This window comes from Penicillium brevicompactum (assembly GCF_028827555.1).
Source record: "Penicillium brevicompactum strain IBT 35665 chromosome Unknown utg000005l_segment0_segment0, whole genome shotgun sequence".
NCBI classification, from domain to species: domain Eukaryota; kingdom Fungi; phylum Ascomycota; class Eurotiomycetes; order Eurotiales; family Aspergillaceae; genus Penicillium; species Penicillium brevicompactum.
This window is the reverse complement of record NW_026623208.1, coordinates 4,235,025-4,252,144: the sequence shown is the minus strand read 5'-3', so window position 1 is coordinate 4,252,144 and position 17,120 is coordinate 4,235,025. Positions and strand designations below refer to the sequence as shown.

The following is a 17,120-nucleotide window of genomic DNA, read 5'->3' as shown; positions in this document are numbered from 1 at the left end:
CTTTCGCCCATTTCAGATTTCAGATTCTCGCATGCCGGTGTTATCTCTGTATGAACTCAATCAGCCCCTTCTGGGTGGGAGGGTCTCGTAGCACAAAACAGGAATAGTAGAAATCAACATGGGTAAAAATGGAAGCGCCGCCCCAAGAATCCCGAGCAGACCAAATTTCCTAAACTTATAGCACATGACCACCATAGAAAGCACTAAAGCAGCAAGTGCCCTTCGTCGATATCTCCGAGTAGTCATGAAGACCGTCCAGGAAGCCCAGCCACATAAGCCTAAGACCGAAGTCCAAACGAAGATGATGCCGTCCTCCAGGAATAGTATGCATCGGATCACGTAAAGAAGTGCCAAAGCTCCCATCGTGAACGATGTCCAAAGATAGATCCGAACCATGTTTTCGGCTGAGTGTTGATTTCTCAGGCCCTCTTGCTCCAACCGAGCTTCTGTCTCGTTGTCTGCGTCGCTATGTATCGTAAAAAGCTGCGACGTTATGCCTCGAACTTTTGAGAATTCAGACATGTACAAATAAACCCTCCGCAAGCTATTGAGTGCTTCCACCTTTGAGCGGTAGGCATTGTGTCGATGTGGTATGTTATCATCTTCATCTGATTCAGGACCAAGCGCAAAGCCCTGCTCTATCTTGCGGAGAGTATGTTGCAAGAGCATTTCCGAGGTTTTGAGATGAACTTTTGTTGGACTGTCCATTTGCATCATAGCAAGGTAGCGGCTAAAATTCCGAGACCTGCCATAGCCTGCATACTCAAATAAAGTCGCAAGGTGTATGATACTTCCCACACTAGCGTGCACTCGCTCTCTGATAATCAGATCCGAACACACACTCGCATGCGGTAGAAGTCGTAGCAGCCCCTTGTGATACTCCCCGGATTTGATCAGATTGCAAGACGATATTGTCAAAGCTGAAACAGCTATAACTCCCATCGACTTGTAACGAACCAGATCACAATATCGAGTCTGCAGCCAGGCGTGGAAGGATCTCTGCATATTGTATCCACGAGAGCCAATGTGTTCATCGCCGGGATCAGTACCAAGCTCAATGATCCCGTACTGGAAAAGCAATCTCGTTGCCGTATCAAAACCCGTCACATTGTCTCTCGGCCAGCTGAGCCCGTCGGGGTCAAGGAGTTCAAACCAGACATCTTGGCTATCCAGCAAGGCCCAGCACACCAAAGCACAGAGCACGTCCTTATCCTCTGTTAACTCCTTAAATGTGAGGGCCCAACAGGACGACACGTTTCCATTGTAGTATGGCACTTGAGGCGTTCTCTGCTGTAAAGCTTGCCAGCTTTCTTTGTGTCGTTGGAGATATTCTCCACAGTCGATTGCAATGTTCGACATATAAGTGCCAGCTGCAACTAAAGCCAAGGGTAATCCGTCCATTGCTTCAACCAATTTAGGGGCATTAGAATCTGCGCTCGCTGTTTAGCTTTCAGATCAGCATATAGTGAATCAATCATGAGATGGTACCTTTTCGAATCTCCTCTCGCACGGAAGCTCTGCAAAAAATATCCAAGGCTTCATGGGGACATTTGATTTTCCCCAGAATAATCGTGTGTCCCACGAGAGGTGAGAAGCGCGATGTGATAATCACATGTCCTTGTTTTTCTTTGGGGAAGAATCTTTCGATCAATGTGACCTCTCCATCATCGTTAGAACTTGTCGATGGCTGGTAGTTGTCGAAGACTATCAGCCATTTATTGTTGCGCTTTTTGGCAAGCCAACGCTTCACAGCCTGGACGTCTCCACTGTTTGCACAAGCTCTCCAAGCCTCTGTGGACTGGCCCTTATTTTTGAAACGCTCATAGAGCTGCCTCACTGACAAAAGGCCTTCTTCAATTTGCTTCACCGGTCCTGCATTATGATCATTGTTGTCTATTCTCTCTCTGACTTTAGAGAAACTAGAAGCTAGATGCAGTGGGGACGATGCATCGAGCCAAAAGACCGCCGAGTAAGTGGAGGTGAGAAGGGAATTTCTGGCGTATGTGGCAACGAGCTGTGATTTCCCGATTCCAGCTAATCCCTGTACAACAATTGTGTGGTCAAAGGAATTGTCACTGAACAGTCTTTCGCATATCATATCAAGTTCAACTTCTCTGCCAACGAAGAATCGGACGGGAGGGATATTGGAATCACCAGCTAGTTCTGGAAGAGGAGAAACAAATTCTCAGTAGCTCGATCGATAGACGAATGTCATGAACTACTCACGAACCTTCTCTCGGTGGTGGAGGCAGCCTTGAGATAAACGATTTAGCAGCACAGGCTCCAGTGGCTGCAGCATAATGCTGCCAGTCTTTGCTCTTGTGGCTATCCGCATAATCGCAGACTCCTTTGATCACGACACATGGAATATTATCCCACACTCCAGCACCCTCCATTTCGAACCCAAGAACCCGCTCCTCGCGCACAAGCCTATCACGATCCTCGCCTGATTTCATCACAGTGTCCGCTGACGCAACAGTCCCGATATGGATGGATACGCCGGAATCATCGCTGCTTTTCCTACGGCGAATGACGTGACGGTGATCACAGGCAAGTTGGTCACAAGACATCTCCGATGCTTCTTTGCAAATTTCATTTGGTCGGTCCTCGCTGAAGCACCTGCAGTCATAAGATGGAGTTTCAAATCGATGCTTGTGGGCGAAGGAAGAGTCGAAGAGTATATCTTCTGATGTCGGGTGGTGCCAGCGTAGCTTCGGCTGTCTAAACGCAGACAGATAGTTGGAGATATCATTTTCCATATTTTGACGCGTCCTAAGAGACCCCATCATGTTGGCGAGGCCCCTTATTTCTCGGTTAGGACGACCGAGGATCTCTTTGACGCCAGTTTTGCGTTGGAATCCGCCCGGGTATTGTCTCCCAAAGTCATATTGAATCACTGAGTCGCTGATAATCACGTCACCGAGAAAGATTTTCGAATTGCCAGAAGGAAAAGGCGCTCCTCCGCAGATGCCAACAACCAGAGCCATCTTGATTTCCGTGTAACTGAATCGGAGGTTGGAGGCTACGCTTGCAGCCGAGCTCCGACCCATGGATGGCATGTAGCACAGAACAACATTGTGTTGGCCAATTCTACCTGTAACGTATGCGTTCGTGTCACCAGGTTGCTTTCCATACCCTCGGCCCGGTTCATCGTATATGTCGTCGAAAATCACCTCGACGGCGTCGCCTTCCAAAGTCAGGGCGCATATGATCGCGATCGTAAAGCCGGTTCTATCGTGAGGTTTCATTGAGATTCGGCAGCCTTTGTCAAATTACTGTCAACACCAATTCAGAGGCAATTGTGGAAGTGGCATACCTTAGAGAATGTTAGGGACAGTTGATTTCCAGGAGATAAGATCAATCAGGGGCGGGTAGATTGGCCTTTCAGGGACGTCTCCACAGGCTCAGCTTTCAGCCGCGACAGCGCATCGCCAAAAGCAAACATAGCACCGCCACAAATAATTTTGTTGCCTTGCCTGTTGATGCCCACCACAGTGATGTCATGAAAGCGCTCAGCCACAAGACTCTGGGTAAAAAATGACCTGTTCAGTTCGATCGATGCGTGCAGAACTACTCCGTACGGAGTACTCCGTACTTTCTCGGCCACTAGGCAAGCCACAGCCGAGGTGACAGCTCCCCCCGAGCATCAAAGAATGCGAAATTGACATTGAGCTTTTCGGAAAAATAGCTCCAAAGCTTGACTACATAAGAGACGGATTTGTTGAGCAAGCAATCGCCACTTCTTCGTGCAACGACGCCCGTTGTGCGTTTGCGCGGTCGCGCTTGCTTCTCGTTTGCGCGTCCAGTTTTGGGGTATTTAATGCCCCAGAAACCCGTCTACCAGAGACTATCGTTTTTGAACTTCTGCTCCCTCTTAGCCTGCTTCTTGCTTCTTGGTTTGTCGCAATATAGGTGAAGCTCAAAGGGTTCCCGAGGTTGTGAATTCCAAGGTAGTGTGCCTGTCAAGTTCCCATGGGAGCCCCAAACCCCGAGAAATCGGACCCCATACTCCTTACGGAAGGATTTCAATCAAATCAATACTATACTATACTATATCATACTATACCCCGTACAGAGAAGCACCCAACCGAGCACCCGTGGATTTCCATGTAGGTCAACAACTGACAACCCTGATGACTTCAAGACGGGCATCATATTCCAAGGCTGACTCAAATGTCATCATAATTTGACCGCAAAATGATGTTGAGTCTCTTAGCTCACATGACAAGCGTAATCAGGAAACCTTTTGCTAAGCTTAATGTCCATGCTTCCTGGGTTGTTTGATCGTTTGCTTCTCATCAGGTGACCTTGCTTGCTTGATATCACTTCTCACTTTTTGCCCTCATTGCCCTCTCTTCTTACTTACTCTCTCCATTCTCTCATCTCTCTTTCACTTTACATCCTTGGAGGCTCCAGCTGCATCTAAGTCCTGCTCCTACACTGTCAATGATCCTTGACACATCTCAAGCGAATACTTCAATTTTGCAACCACCTACCTTCAATTATGGATTCATTGACTCATGTTATTGATCCCGACGGGAATGTGATCATATTGCTGTACAACTCAAGCAGTCCGATTGCGGAGCCGTCTGGAAGTGGAGCCATTATCTGGGACACTGATGACCAGCAACATGACGCCATGCAGTCCAGTCCCGAGTTGTCTCTGACAAATGAAGAGTCCGACGTTGGGGATTCCGACGCCGAAGAGTTTTATGCCGAACACACCGACGGCGAACACACTCTTGACGAAGCCCACCCCGCCGAAACAACCATGTCCCATGAGAATGGTCCAAATGTGCAGGCACTTGATGCCGAAGACTCCCACGGTGCGGACACCGATAGTGAAGAGACTCATTCCGAAGCCTACCCTGACGACGCGGCCATGTCCGACGACAATGCTTCAAAGGCGGAGGCGCAAAAGTGCATACGCATTCAAGTGTCTGCCAAGCATTTGACATTTTGCTCCCCATACTTCCAGAGAATCCTGACTGGTAACTGGAAAGAAAGCATCAGCTTCTTCAGAGAAGGCTCAGTTGAAATCACCGCGACAAACTGGGATATCCATGCGTTCATGATCATACTTCGAGCTATGCATGGGCAGAATTATCTCATCCCCAACGTGCTGACCCTGGAGATGCTCGCCAAGGTCACCGTAATAGCAAACTACTACGATTGCAAAGAAGCTTTGCATCATTTGGGGGATATGTGGGTCGCAAATCTCCAAGAGAGAATACCCATGGACGTTTCCCGGGATTTGATGTTATGGATATGGGTTGCTTGGTTTTTCCAACTCCCCATCGAGTTCCTCCAATCAACTTCGATAGCCATGTCGAAAGGTAGAGATTTGATCGATACTTTGGGACTTCCTATTCCGGGAGAGATCATGGGTGAGAAAAGTCGAATCATCGCGGATGGTCGGATTCTAACACAATGTAGGCACAATCAACAAACGCAGAGAAGAGGCCATCTCAAACGCAATTACCCGTGTTCACGAAGTACATGACGTCTTTCTGAGAGGCACTCGGGGCTGTTGTTGGACCTGCCAGGCCATGATGTATGGATCTATCTCGAAGCAGATGGAATCCTGCAAAATGCCTTTGCCGAATGATGAGACTCATTTCAGAGATTCGGACTACGATTCCCTTGTGCGAGGTATGATGGCATTCAGTCCTCCAGTTTGGTGCAATTCGTGCGTGATCAATGCGACACATGGACGTCTTCCGTGTCCCCCGCACAAATGCTTTGATTCCTCCAGATCCATATTCGCGGGATTGATGCCTCTTATTGACGGGCTGATGCTGAATGAGTTCTCCGAATTGCAACCTGATTCATCTGGCACCACCCAAGTTGTTGGGAGTGGGAATTTTCAGAGGCTGATTGAGCCACTGTTGAGAGCCAATGCTTAGACATTGGTGGGATAGAGAAGAAGGAACGTGGAGTTCAAATGCTAGCCTGGTCTCTCTCCCTGCCGTCGCTCATGCCCCCCCCTCCCTCCCCGCAATCTCTTCTTCGGCTTAGTGTCTCAATAGTCAAGCAGCTGATTTTTGTTCCTTAGTTTGACAGACGCTTGCATATGTGATGATCTTAGCCTAGACTGAGATATGAATCAACGAATCAATGAACCAGTATCACACTTCCGGGCATTCTTGAATACCGAAAAATATTTAGAGAATCCTAGATTTGTGTTTGCAAAATTGGTTGGAGACAAGTACTGACACGTTATGACTACCTTTCATGGAGTTATCCACCAAGCCAAGCATCATCAAGACCTTGTTTCGTCCATGCTCATACTGGCTGGGTGGCTCGTTTGGTACTTTAGTAACTCCCCAGGTCTGTTCTTAATTCCTATCTTCTGGAACCGAGCTTGAAGAGTCGGTACATGTGGGGCTAGGTGGTAGAGGATATTCACGTCCAGCCTTTTCGTACCATTCAGGAGGATAATCTGGCATAGGAGGAGCCGGTACGGGAGGAAGCTCGGTAGAACGTCTGGAAAATCCTCGGGGTGAGGCTGACGTTTTGTTGCGGCTGAGAACAGATCAGCACTGACCCAGGAGCACCTGGTATATCCCGCGAGACTTACAAGGGATGTCTTTGGATGTTACCCCATGCACATATGAAGGCCTCTTTCTGGGCCATTTCGTGATCTGATAAAGGCTCCACCAATTCCAGGAGATTGGAATTGAAGTCACCATCTTTTCCATCAAGTATCCATTGCATGCTGAATTCGAACAACCTTGGATAGAAACCCGCAGATGCCCAGTCGATAAGGCACAGAGAGCCGTCTTCCAGCCATATGATGTTTCGGGGTGCAATGTCGAGATGACAGAGCACGACTTCGGAACCTTGCAAATTCAAAGTCGGGTTATGCGCGAACAGTCGGCTATTGAACCACTCCTCCATCTGATCAAGGCTGTTAAAGACCAATTCTTCGAATTCAGGGAATAGAAGACCACGACATGGACCGCCATAAATGGTCCCCGGGATATCATATCGCAAAGTTGCAAAATGATTGAGCACTTTTGCAATCCTCTGTATCAAACTCACGTCATCCAAAGGATCAATAACCTTGCCTTTCATAAACTCCATCACAATATAGCCCCAGCCACGCTCGTCAAGAAAGAAATCATACACACGCGGGATACGAACTATGCGACTGTCCACAAGTTCGTACGCTATCCTTTGATTTTCAAACTCTTCTTTTGTCACATCTAGGCCATATTTAACGACTTGATCATCAGAGATTTTGATGACTCGTTTGCCGTATTGGCTAATAACCTTGCCAGGTAACGGGTGTGAACAAGAAGCGATAACTGAGGCTTGTTGCAAGTCTCCAGGAAGCGACATGCTTTTGAAATTGAAGTTTTGAGAAAAATGGATAAAATCAAGAGAAAAAGAGTATCTGACAAAGCAAGCTTAGGATCCATATGGTGTTCCGTAAGAGATCAGAAATACTAGAAACTGGCACGGAGCGGGGTAAAAGAAAAAAAATCAAAAGAACACGGAGACTCGTATCGCTGTTCTTCGTTATTCATGGGCTTGGTTTCTGCTTCTGGGTTGAAAATAGAAGTTTGATCAACGTTGGTTACAATAAAAACCACCTGTGTCATTCTTGATTTATACCCGGCCTTGTAAATCATCCGAAGGTTGTTCATCGAGGTCTCGTGAGTCGTTCAAGCATTAAGCCTTCTATGTACATGAGAGCTGCAGTGCAGTGATGGCGACAAGGGTTTGTTGACGTGTACAAGTAACCTTACCTGCAATTCATTACACCATTCAGCATTGTGATCGTTCGACACAGAGCTAACAACATAAGGCTTTGCAGTTGATGCGACCGGGTTTCAGAAGGCCCTCCACGTTGTAGGGAGTGAAGGGAGCAAAAGCCCCCGAGGCGCTACGGCAAGATCTATCGGAGAGCGGGTTGATGGACCATGGACCTTGGAAGGTTGTCTCCACTACGCCTAGTTGTCGGGACATCCGAAAAGGTGACGTCACAGAAACACTACGCGCGACAGCACCATGTACTGAGTATGATATGACCTGGCGTTTTCGGAAACAATTTCAGGTTCTTTGGGCAATGCATGTAGATAAGTACAACATTGAGATCTCACGCCTTGACACCGCTCTCTGCGCGTTTGGCAAATATCTTCTCAGCCGCCAGGCGAACAACCGCAGAAATCGTGGCTCCTCCAAGCATATCAAAGATTGCGATGTCGACATTTAGCTCCTTCGAAAACCAGTTGCGGAGCTCCACCGCAACAAGAGAATCAATACCGTAGCTGTGCATAGGCTTCTTGCCAACAAACTCTTCCTTGTTAATGCTCAAAGCTTTGGAAAGCTTGGCAACCAGCAATTCCATCATCGCCGCATCAATTGCCTCAAGTGAGTCCGCAGACGAGATACTCTTCCCTGCACCAGCAGCACCATCCGAATCTCCTTCAGATTCACCCGCATGGTCAGCCGCTAGAATCCGTCTGAAAGCAGGCTTCTGGAGCCAGTACGCAGCGTCTGGGTTGCGGTTGTAGACTTCTTGGTTTGTCTTCAATCCGAGAATCGCTTGGCAATCCTCTTGGTTTGGCTGACCAGCTGATGTATTGCAATAGATCGACAACAGAGCGTGAAGCTCTGCCTCAGTAACAGGAACGAAAGGCAGATTCGTCGCGAAGTGGTTTTTCAATGATGATGACTGCGCAACAGCGCCAGCAGAGAGGAAGAAGCCCATGTTGAGAGACGTGCCGCGCTCGCCGTTTGCTGTTCGGTAGTGGGCGAGTGCATCCATGAAGCTGTTCGCGGCCGCATAATTTGCTTGCCCTCGGTTACCCATGATACTCGAGATGGACGAGATCATGATGAAGGAGTCGAGGCCGGAGGGAAGAAGTTGGTGCAGATTCCAAGTACCGGAAATCTTAGCCGCGGTGGCTTTACTCCATTGAGTATACTCCATTTGCTCAAACATTGAGTCCTGAAATTATATTGGTTAGTTGTTACTCAAACAAGAACGAGAGCACCGTACCTGGAGCACCATTGTGGCTTGGATGCAGCCCTTGATTGGAGGCATGCAGGAAGAGACATCTCCAAGAACAGCCTCCAACATCGAGCGATCGGAAATATCGCACGCGGGAGCTAGAACCTTGACATTGTCGCTCGACAACTCACTGATGAAAGACAACGTATCCTCGCTTTGGGCACCGCCAGATCGAGACAACAGCAACAGATTCTTCGCGCCACGCGATATCATCCACCGGGCGATGTTGCGACCCAAGCCTCCGAGACCTCCAGCAAGAATGTAAGTAGCGTTCGGATCGAAACTTTGAGTATTCTGTGGTGGGATGAGAGCCTTATCACGACATTAGCAAATTATCAAAAGAGAGGCAGGTAGGGATAAGATACATTGATAACATCGTGCTCTCGCATCTCGAACACGACCTTGCCGGAACTTTGTCCGCCTTGCAATGCTCTCAATCCTGTCTCCAATTCACCAATTCCATAGACTTTGTGGGGGCTGGAGACATGAAGAATACCCTCGGACATAAGGGGCATCACAGCGCGAAGTGCCTTGCCAATGATCTGCGGTCTTTCTGCTGTCACCATGGCAAGATCAATTGCAGTGAAACTAACATTTCGAGCGAAGTGATACATATCCAGACCACTGTGTCCGAGAATATCTCGCTTCCCCATCTCGACGAAGTGGCCATAGGGGGCGATACATTCCCATGATGCGAAAAGACCATCGCCAGAGAGGGAGTTGAGCACGACGTCAACGCCCGCACCATTAGTCAGTCGGCGGATTCCAGCAGCAAACTTAGTATCTCGACTGGAGAAGATGTGAGATTCCGGAATTCCGTATCTTTCCTTCAGGAAAGCTCTCTTCTGGGCGTTTCCAACAGTGGCAATGACGGTGGCACCCAAGTATTGGGCAATCTGAATCGCCGCCTGTCCTGTTCCACCCGCTCCAGAGTGAACCAATACAGTATCTCCAGGCTGCACATTGGCGACCATGGAGAACGCATACCACGCAGTGACGAAGTTTGTTGGGATGGCTGCGGCTTCAGCAAAAGACATACCCGTAGGAAGCTTCACAGCAGCTGCACTGTGGAAACGCACGTAGCTGCTGTAGGTGTCGAAATCGCAGCCAGCAACATGGTCTCCTATCTGGAACCCTGTGCAGTTTGCGCCGACTCTTGTCACCACACCGGCGCATTCAAAGCCTACGGTTGTCGAATCCATTCGTCCAAGCAAGACCAGAATGTCGCGGAAATTAGCCCCGACCGCTTTGACTTTGACCTCGATCTTGTCGGGAGGCAATTCGGAGCCCCGAGACTTGTCTTCAATGAAGTGAAGATCATCGAGCATTCCACCTTGACCAACATGTAGTCTCAAGGCAGGCCCTGAGTTCCAAGGTTGGCGAACGCGAGATCTGGATGCTTGAAGGTGGGTAACAGAGCTGGACAAATGGGGAGCTTCGACAATGCGCGGGATGTGTAGAACTCCAGACCGCTCTTTGTATTCTGTTTCGTGACCTGTGCCGGTAACCAGGGATTGAGCAACACGGGTGATAAGATCTGTCTTGAGCTCTATGCCGTCAAGCGACAGGGTAGTAAAAACTCCTCGACTATCTTCTGAATTCAGGACGCGGAACAGTCCATCAACAGCCCCGAAAAAGGGGGAAGATTTGCGGCTCGCATCGGAGGTAACCCATATGATCCTGTGACAGTTGAGAACTAGGTTTTGAAGCATATGGAATACCGAGGCGTTCATGTCAGCCACGACCACGTTATCCAACTCCAACAAAACGACGCAAATGAGATCATTTGGCAAGGGTTTTGGGATGTCCTGGTCAATCGTCCAGTGATCCACATTGCTTGCTAGAGATGCTAGCTGGGAGTCTAACTGCTCGCGAACAGTTCTCTGATTTGGTCCGTCTGGGTTCCAAAGCAGGGCAACGGGGGGCTTTTGGTCGGAAGCCTCGTTGGTCGTTTCTTGGCTAACATGGGACACTATCACGCTGACTTCGTGAGATGTGCTTTGGTCGTGGTCCCTGAAAACGAGCTCTGAGCCCGAAAATCCCGATTGGCGAAGGACTTCGTCCCAGGTAGACTCATCAACAGAGTGCCCATCTTTCCGGTATGGCTCAGTATCTACCAAAGGTTGGTTAGTTTGAGGGGATAGGGGGCGGAGGAGTGGGCACTTACTTATCCACCATCTCTCGTCAAGACCGTGAACGAATGTACTGCGGGTTGAGTTGGGATTTGTCATGTCGATAACAACCAGCTCTCCGTCACTGAGTGTGTAAGATTAGCCAACCAACTCCTTAAACACAATTGTAGTGAAAGAAAACTTACTCTTGCAGCATGCTGCGAATCTCCTTCAAACACCTTTCGATTGATTTGACAGAGTGGAAAGCCTGTAGAGTTAGCATCATATGACATGTCACTCTGGAGAGATTTTCATCGGTTCATACCAAGCACACAATGATAAGATCAAATTTAGGCGACGCTGAAACAAAAGATCCAGCATCGCCCTCCATGTCCCAGACATTGAAAGAGACTCTCGGAATGGAACCACCGATCCGCTGCTGAACATCAGACAAACGTTTCTCGCTGCTGTTGCAAATTTGGAAGTTTTGGAAGCGAGGAATGGTACGGCCTTCAGTGCCCTGAGTTGTGAGAGTGTCCACAATGAGATCAGACGTGGAAGCAATGCCTCCATCAATCTCAAGTATATTCATGTCCGGATGTTTGTGCCCCAACGCGTCAATGTACGCTTTCCATCGCTGAATTCCAGCAGCTTGCTCCCACTATCAACATGTTAACGGAAGGATCTTCGATACGGAAACCCTGAACGGATATAATCTCACCATTTCTTTGTAGGAATCCTTCTGAAGTTCAACGTTCAGAACATCGGAGAGTGATTGGGAGAATCCATCTTGTGCGTGACTCAAGAGATTTCTTCCGACGGTGACAAGGTGCTTTCCCTGCAGATCAGCACTGTGAACAGAATCGCAAAGCTCATTAAAAGCAGTGTCATCTCGGATTTGCGCTTGCCAGTAAGTGGAGCTGAATGGCGATTTTCCATCCACCACCATCTGCATCTGACCCTTCAGCCATCTTATGTGAGACTGTACACCCGGTGAGAGATTGCTCAGCTCTCCCTTTTGGTTGATCATGTGCACTGCGCGAAGGATAAACCCTGTGATCACCAGGTCGATGTTCATGTATTTCAAACCCTGAGAGGAACCCTCTGGAATACTCTTCTGGAACAACTGAAGGGTTTCAGTCTTGGACAGAAGTCCAAGATCGGGCTTCCAGTCAGTCTGGTGACAAGTTGACTCTTTTCGCTCTCCCTCAGCATCTTGGGCATTTTGCTGGGAGTCAATCATCGTGAAGGTAACACCCTCTATCGCGATGAGAACATTCTGGGCATCCTGGTCAACTGCCGTGAGATTGAACTTGGACTGCTGGCGGCCTTCGTGTTCAAGGTCGGTGCCAACCTTGATGGATGAAGTCGCTGGACGGCTGAGGCCGGTGTTCGATATCCATGCGCGATCGATACCAGTGGGAATTGCAGGGGTGATCTCTTTCTGGCCTCCTTCAGAGCGCAGCACTTGGGTTCCTTGCATGAGTCCATCAAGCGTTGTCGGATGAATCGTGTACCTCTCGCTCCAAGTCTCAGCACCTTCCAACTTGTAGGTTTGAATCTCGGTCACGAGACTGCTCGCTCGATCAGACGTCGCTTTCAGTATGCACTGGAATGATGGCCCAAATTGCAGGTTGGAAAGCTTGAGACTTTCGTAGAAGGTCGTGCGATCAAGGACATTAGTAGACCGCTTTTCCATTTGGTGGAACTGAGCGAGGGCTTCTTTGTGCTCCACGGAAACTTCTGCATCGCTGCCTTTCTCAATCACAACTTGAACGAAACCTGTGCTGTGCTTGCTCCATTGACCTCGGTTGGAAAACAAGCTATACTCGTACCAACCGCCATTCTCGGGTCCATCATCACGGTCTGGGCGCATCGAGAGGCGGGTTTGAATCCCTGGGGTGTCGGCTGGCAACACGAGTGCCGACATGAACTTCACCCTTTTGAAGTTGAACCCAGAGATTTTCAGGTTGGGATCTGTGAGTTGCTTGACTGCCTCGATGGCCATGCTCAGCATGCTTGCGCCAGGCAAGATTATGACATTGTTTATCTGCATAACGTCAATATATGAAAACAAGTATCAGTCAAAATGCAAATACCTGATGATCCCTTGCCCAAATGGGGTTTGAAGGTTGCAAAGTGTTGTTCCAGTTGGGGAGTAGTGGGTTCCAGTCGTCATCAGGCCATCCAAGCATCTCCTGCCTCCCGAAGCGGCGGAACCGGAATCCCTTACTTATTGGGCCTTCCCGCCAGTAGGATTTGGTATGGTTGAATTGATACGGCGGAAGATCAGTCAGGACTCGGGGCTGTTCTTTGGGCCCACTCGAGGTTACCGAGTTGACCGCACTGAGATCAACCGGGTATCCCAAACAATGGAGTCGCGCAAGAGTGTCCAATGCAGTTCGAACTCCGTTGGTGTTCCGCGTCAATAGTGATACATATTGCACCTCGTTCTTCCGACCAAACTCCCCAAGAATGTCGCGGCAAGGGCCGCGCATAGCTGCATGGGGACCAATCTCAATCAACATGTCAACCGTTAGATGCTTGCGGTGAGAGCGGTCCAGCTTTTTGGTAGACAGACTAGAAGAGTCCGGAGCAAGTTTTCGGAAAGCATTGAGGAATTGCACAGTCGACAAGAGGTTTGTCACCCAGTATTCTGCTTTGCTCAGTTGATCGTAATCGACCCATTCGCCAGTGACCGAGGAGACCATATGGGGTGAGTCCTTGGACCGACTTGAGGATCCCTGGTCATTTCCCACACTTTCCTTGTAAGCGACCGCGATTTCTTCCATCTGGAAGGAATGATAAGCCACTGGAATGGGCAATACGCGGGCAAATATCTCTTCTTCTTTCAGCCACGAATGGATCTGATTGATCTGGCCGCGCGCACCAGATACAGTGATTGCCTTGGGTCCATTGACACAAGCTATGGAAACACCGAGCGGTTGACCCTGGTCTTTTATTCTGTCAAAGAAGGGTTGTATCTGCTCTGATGACAGAGCCACTGCCATCATTGTCCCGTCCATTGATGAGGATGTGGCAACCTTCGCAGCCCAGAGACCACGGAAGTATGCCAGGCGCCAAGCATATTCACGGGAAATCGCACCAGCACAATATCTGTTCACTCGGTTAGTTGCGAAAATACTGAGCCAGGTGATGAATTTGAAACTCACGCGGCCGCAATTTCACCGGAAGAATGGCCAACAACCGCGGATGCCTTCAGACCGAAAGTCGAGAGAAGGTCCACTAGTGCAACCTGGATTGCTGTACAGAGTGGCTGCGCAAGCATGGGATCATTGACTGATGAATTGGCAGCATCCTTCTGCAGCTCGGCTATAGAAATGGACGGTCAGATTTGCCTTTTGTGGGACTGGTTTAGGGTGCTCACTCAATAGATCCCAGTCACAGCCTAGACTCCGCAGATAGAGGCCAGCTTCGACGAGGCTAGTGCGGTAAACTGAATACCGAGATAACAGCTCACGGCCCATAGCAGGCCACTGTGCACCTTGCTATTTCAATAGATCAGATTCCTGCTGTTGAGAAGGAGATATGGGCATCAGCACGACTTACCCCAGAGAAAACATAGGCAACGGTATGAGAGTCCTCGCGTCGGATCGGAGAGCTCCATGTTTCCACAACACTGGACAGCTTAGTCTTTTCATCTGCTAGGGCGTATGTCATCCATGGCAGACGACTACGTCGGTCATTCAGGGTATGAGCCAAGTTGGCCAGATACTCGTCTGATTCAGGGACTGATGATAGGTTGCTGAGATAGTGGGTCCATGGCTCCGCAAAACGCGAAATGCCATTCTCATCTGCGGATGACCAAGTCAAGATGCGAAGGCGTGATGGATCGTCATCTGCATCTTTCCATGATTGAATGTCATGGTTTTCACCGAGCGCGTTCTCGGGAGTGGGTAGGTCCCCGCTGACAGACGAATTACTGGAAGGTGGAGTGAGGAGACTGGAGTTTGGTATCAGTCCCTCCTGTTCCAAGAAGTGGACTGCGTCATCCAAAATGGCATGGCTGTTCGTGCCACCGAATCCAAATGAGTTGACTGATGCTCGATGCAGGCCAGGTGGCCAAGGGGTCGCTTTCGCGACGATCTGTATAGCGACGGTCAGTGTCCTGGAAGAGAAAGGTTCTGGGTCCCGGTATGTACCTTCAAATTTGAAAAGTCGAGATCAAGCGCGGGGTTGACCGTTTGGAAGTTCTCGCTGACCGGGGGAATGACTCCTTTCTCCAAGGACAAGACCACCTTGATCAACGCAGCGATTCCACTCCCGCTTTCCAAATGGCCGATGTTTGTTTTCACCGATCCACTATAGTCGTGCACCAGCCACGTATCATCAGCCACGAAGTTCCAGCCACGTCTCGTCGGCCAATGAGAGCACTTACACGTAAAGGGGTTCCTCCGGTGATCGAAGGGATCGAAACAACTTCCCAATCGCTCTCGTCTCAATCGGGTCTCCCGTCGGGGTGCCGGTACCATGAGTTTCAAAATATCTGGTGACAGCCGGATCCAAGTTCGCTCGACGATAGCAGCTCTCGATGATTGTTTGCTGAGCCTCGCGGTTCGGCATTGTGATTCCAGGAGTCCAACCATCCTGGTTTGATTGAGTGGCACGGATGACTGCTCGGATAGTGTCACCGTCACGGAGAGCATCTTGGACAGGCTTGATCACAACAGCGCCAACTCCTTCTCCGCGCCCGTAGCCGTTTGCACGTTCGTCAAAGGTGAAGCATCGACTGTCGGAGGAGACGACGCCGAGGTTGTCCAAGGCGTTCGTAAACTCCCGAGCAATGATGAGATTAACTCCAACCGCAAGGCCCTGTTAGGTCGGAATTAGAGCCACATCCTTACGTGCTTGGATGGTGTAAGACAGAAACTTACCGCTGTCGACACACCGCTCCAAATTGACTGACAAGCCATGTCTAATGCCACCAAACTGCTGGAGCAAGCAGTATCCACATTGACACTAGGTCCTTGGAGATTATAGAACCAACTGACCCGGTTGGCTACCATGTTCATGGACTGCCCATATGCGGTATACTTGCCCCCATTCTGAGGGTCCTTGGAATAAAATGTGGCATAGTCATTGGCAGAGCAACCAGTGAACACACAGGTCTGGCTACCTGCCGCCATCTCCATGGATATCCCAGCGTTTTCCAGAGCCTGGTACGCAGTCTCTAGCACAAGCCGCTGCTGAGGATCCATTTGGTCTGCTTCGTCGGAGGTAATGGAGAAAAATGGAGCATCAAAGGCCCCCAGATCCCCGGAGATGAAGTGACCACCGTCGCAACCAAGACTGTCGGTGCGCGAGCTGTCTGGATGATAATGAGCGTCCACATTCAATCTGTCAGAAGGAACCTTTGTGGAGACACAACGACGCTCCATTAACATTTCCCAGAAACCCTCTGCGGAGCTCACATCTCCGGGATATCTTAGACCAAGGCCAACAATAGCCAAAGGCTGGTTGGTTGACGTTTCATCTGTGTGAGTGTTATGAGACATGTGGGCGAACTTATATGGCTTCGCTTCGCAATATGTTGATGAGGGTCTTGGGCTACTCGATAATGTAGCGACCGCGCTTGATTTATACGCCTGGCAAATATGCTTTGCCTACCGAAGGTGGACCACTACATCACTCTTCATCTGGGCCAGCTTACAGATCACAACTAAGTTCTAGCGGTCAGTATTCAGATGCTATCGTACTCTCCGGGTCAACTCGCCACTGCGTCATCGGAGGAAACTATCTTGTTGGGAGTGCCTAGGGAACTTGAGCCATGCATGCGATATCGGCGTGCTGGGTATCTTGCAGCAGACACTAAGTTTGAATGAGTGGACTTTGACATTGCAGGAAGTCTGCATAGTCTTGAAAACTTGGAAATCACCATCTTCGGAGTGGGCGTGCCACCTTGCATTGAGCAATCACAATCATTTCTACCTGACTCAGGATGTGGGATGCCGATATTCTCGTAAGTC

At 49.4% G+C, this 17,120-nt stretch overlaps 5 protein-coding genes across 5 annotated transcripts; 1 reads left to right on the top strand and 4 right to left on the bottom strand.

The window, feature by feature from the left end:
* Positions 1 to 60: 60 nt before the first annotated feature.
* Positions 61 to 1,401, bottom strand: N7506_007470 (uncharacterized protein; the record flags this gene model as incomplete). Its single annotated transcript, XM_056956763.1, has 1 exon — positions 61 to 1,401. The coding sequence occupies one exon, from the start codon at positions 1,399 to 1,401 to the stop codon at positions 61 to 63; it is 1,341 nt and encodes a 446-aa protein (XP_056811097.1).
* Positions 1,402 to 2,222: 821 nt separating this feature from the next.
* On the bottom strand, positions 2,223 to 3,248 carry N7506_007469 (5'-methylthioadenosine/S-adenosylhomocysteine nucleosidase family protein; the record flags this gene model as incomplete). The annotated part of the gene is made up of 1 exon (XM_056956762.1): positions 2,223 to 3,248. The coding sequence occupies one exon, from the start codon at positions 3,246 to 3,248 to the stop codon at positions 2,223 to 2,225; it is 1,026 nt and encodes a 341-aa protein (XP_056811096.1).
* Positions 3,249 to 4,504: 1,256 nt separating this feature from the next.
* On the top strand, positions 4,505 to 5,906 carry N7506_007468 (BTB/POZ domain-containing protein; the record flags this gene model as incomplete). The annotated part of the gene is made up of 2 exons (XM_056956761.1): positions 4,505 to 5,387; positions 5,437 to 5,906. The coding sequence occupies 2 exons, from the start codon at positions 4,505 to 4,507 to the stop codon at positions 5,904 to 5,906; spliced, it is 1,353 nt and encodes a 450-aa protein (XP_056811095.1).
* Positions 5,907 to 6,338: 432 nt separating this feature from the next.
* On the bottom strand, positions 6,339 to 7,344 carry N7506_007467 (uncharacterized protein; the record flags this gene model as incomplete). Its single annotated transcript, XM_056956760.1, has 2 exons — positions 6,339 to 6,525; positions 6,581 to 7,344. 2 exons carry the CDS (start codon positions 7,342 to 7,344, stop codon positions 6,339 to 6,341), a joined length of 951 nt encoding a protein of 316 aa, XP_056811094.1.
* Positions 7,345 to 8,104: 760 nt separating this feature from the next.
* On the bottom strand, positions 8,105 to 16,649 carry N7506_007466 (type I polyketide synthase; the record flags this gene model as incomplete). Its single annotated transcript, XM_056956759.1, has 14 exons — positions 8,105 to 8,959; positions 9,011 to 9,334; positions 9,388 to 11,135; positions 11,190 to 11,278; positions 11,340 to 11,401; positions 11,459 to 11,794; positions 11,855 to 13,183; positions 13,233 to 14,250; positions 14,307 to 14,466; positions 14,522 to 14,642; positions 14,704 to 15,240; positions 15,297 to 15,456; positions 15,533 to 15,966; positions 16,029 to 16,649. The coding sequence occupies 14 exons, from the start codon at positions 16,647 to 16,649 to the stop codon at positions 8,105 to 8,107; spliced, it is 7,794 nt and encodes a 2,597-aa protein (XP_056811093.1).
* Positions 16,650 to 17,120: the final 471 nt, after the last annotated feature.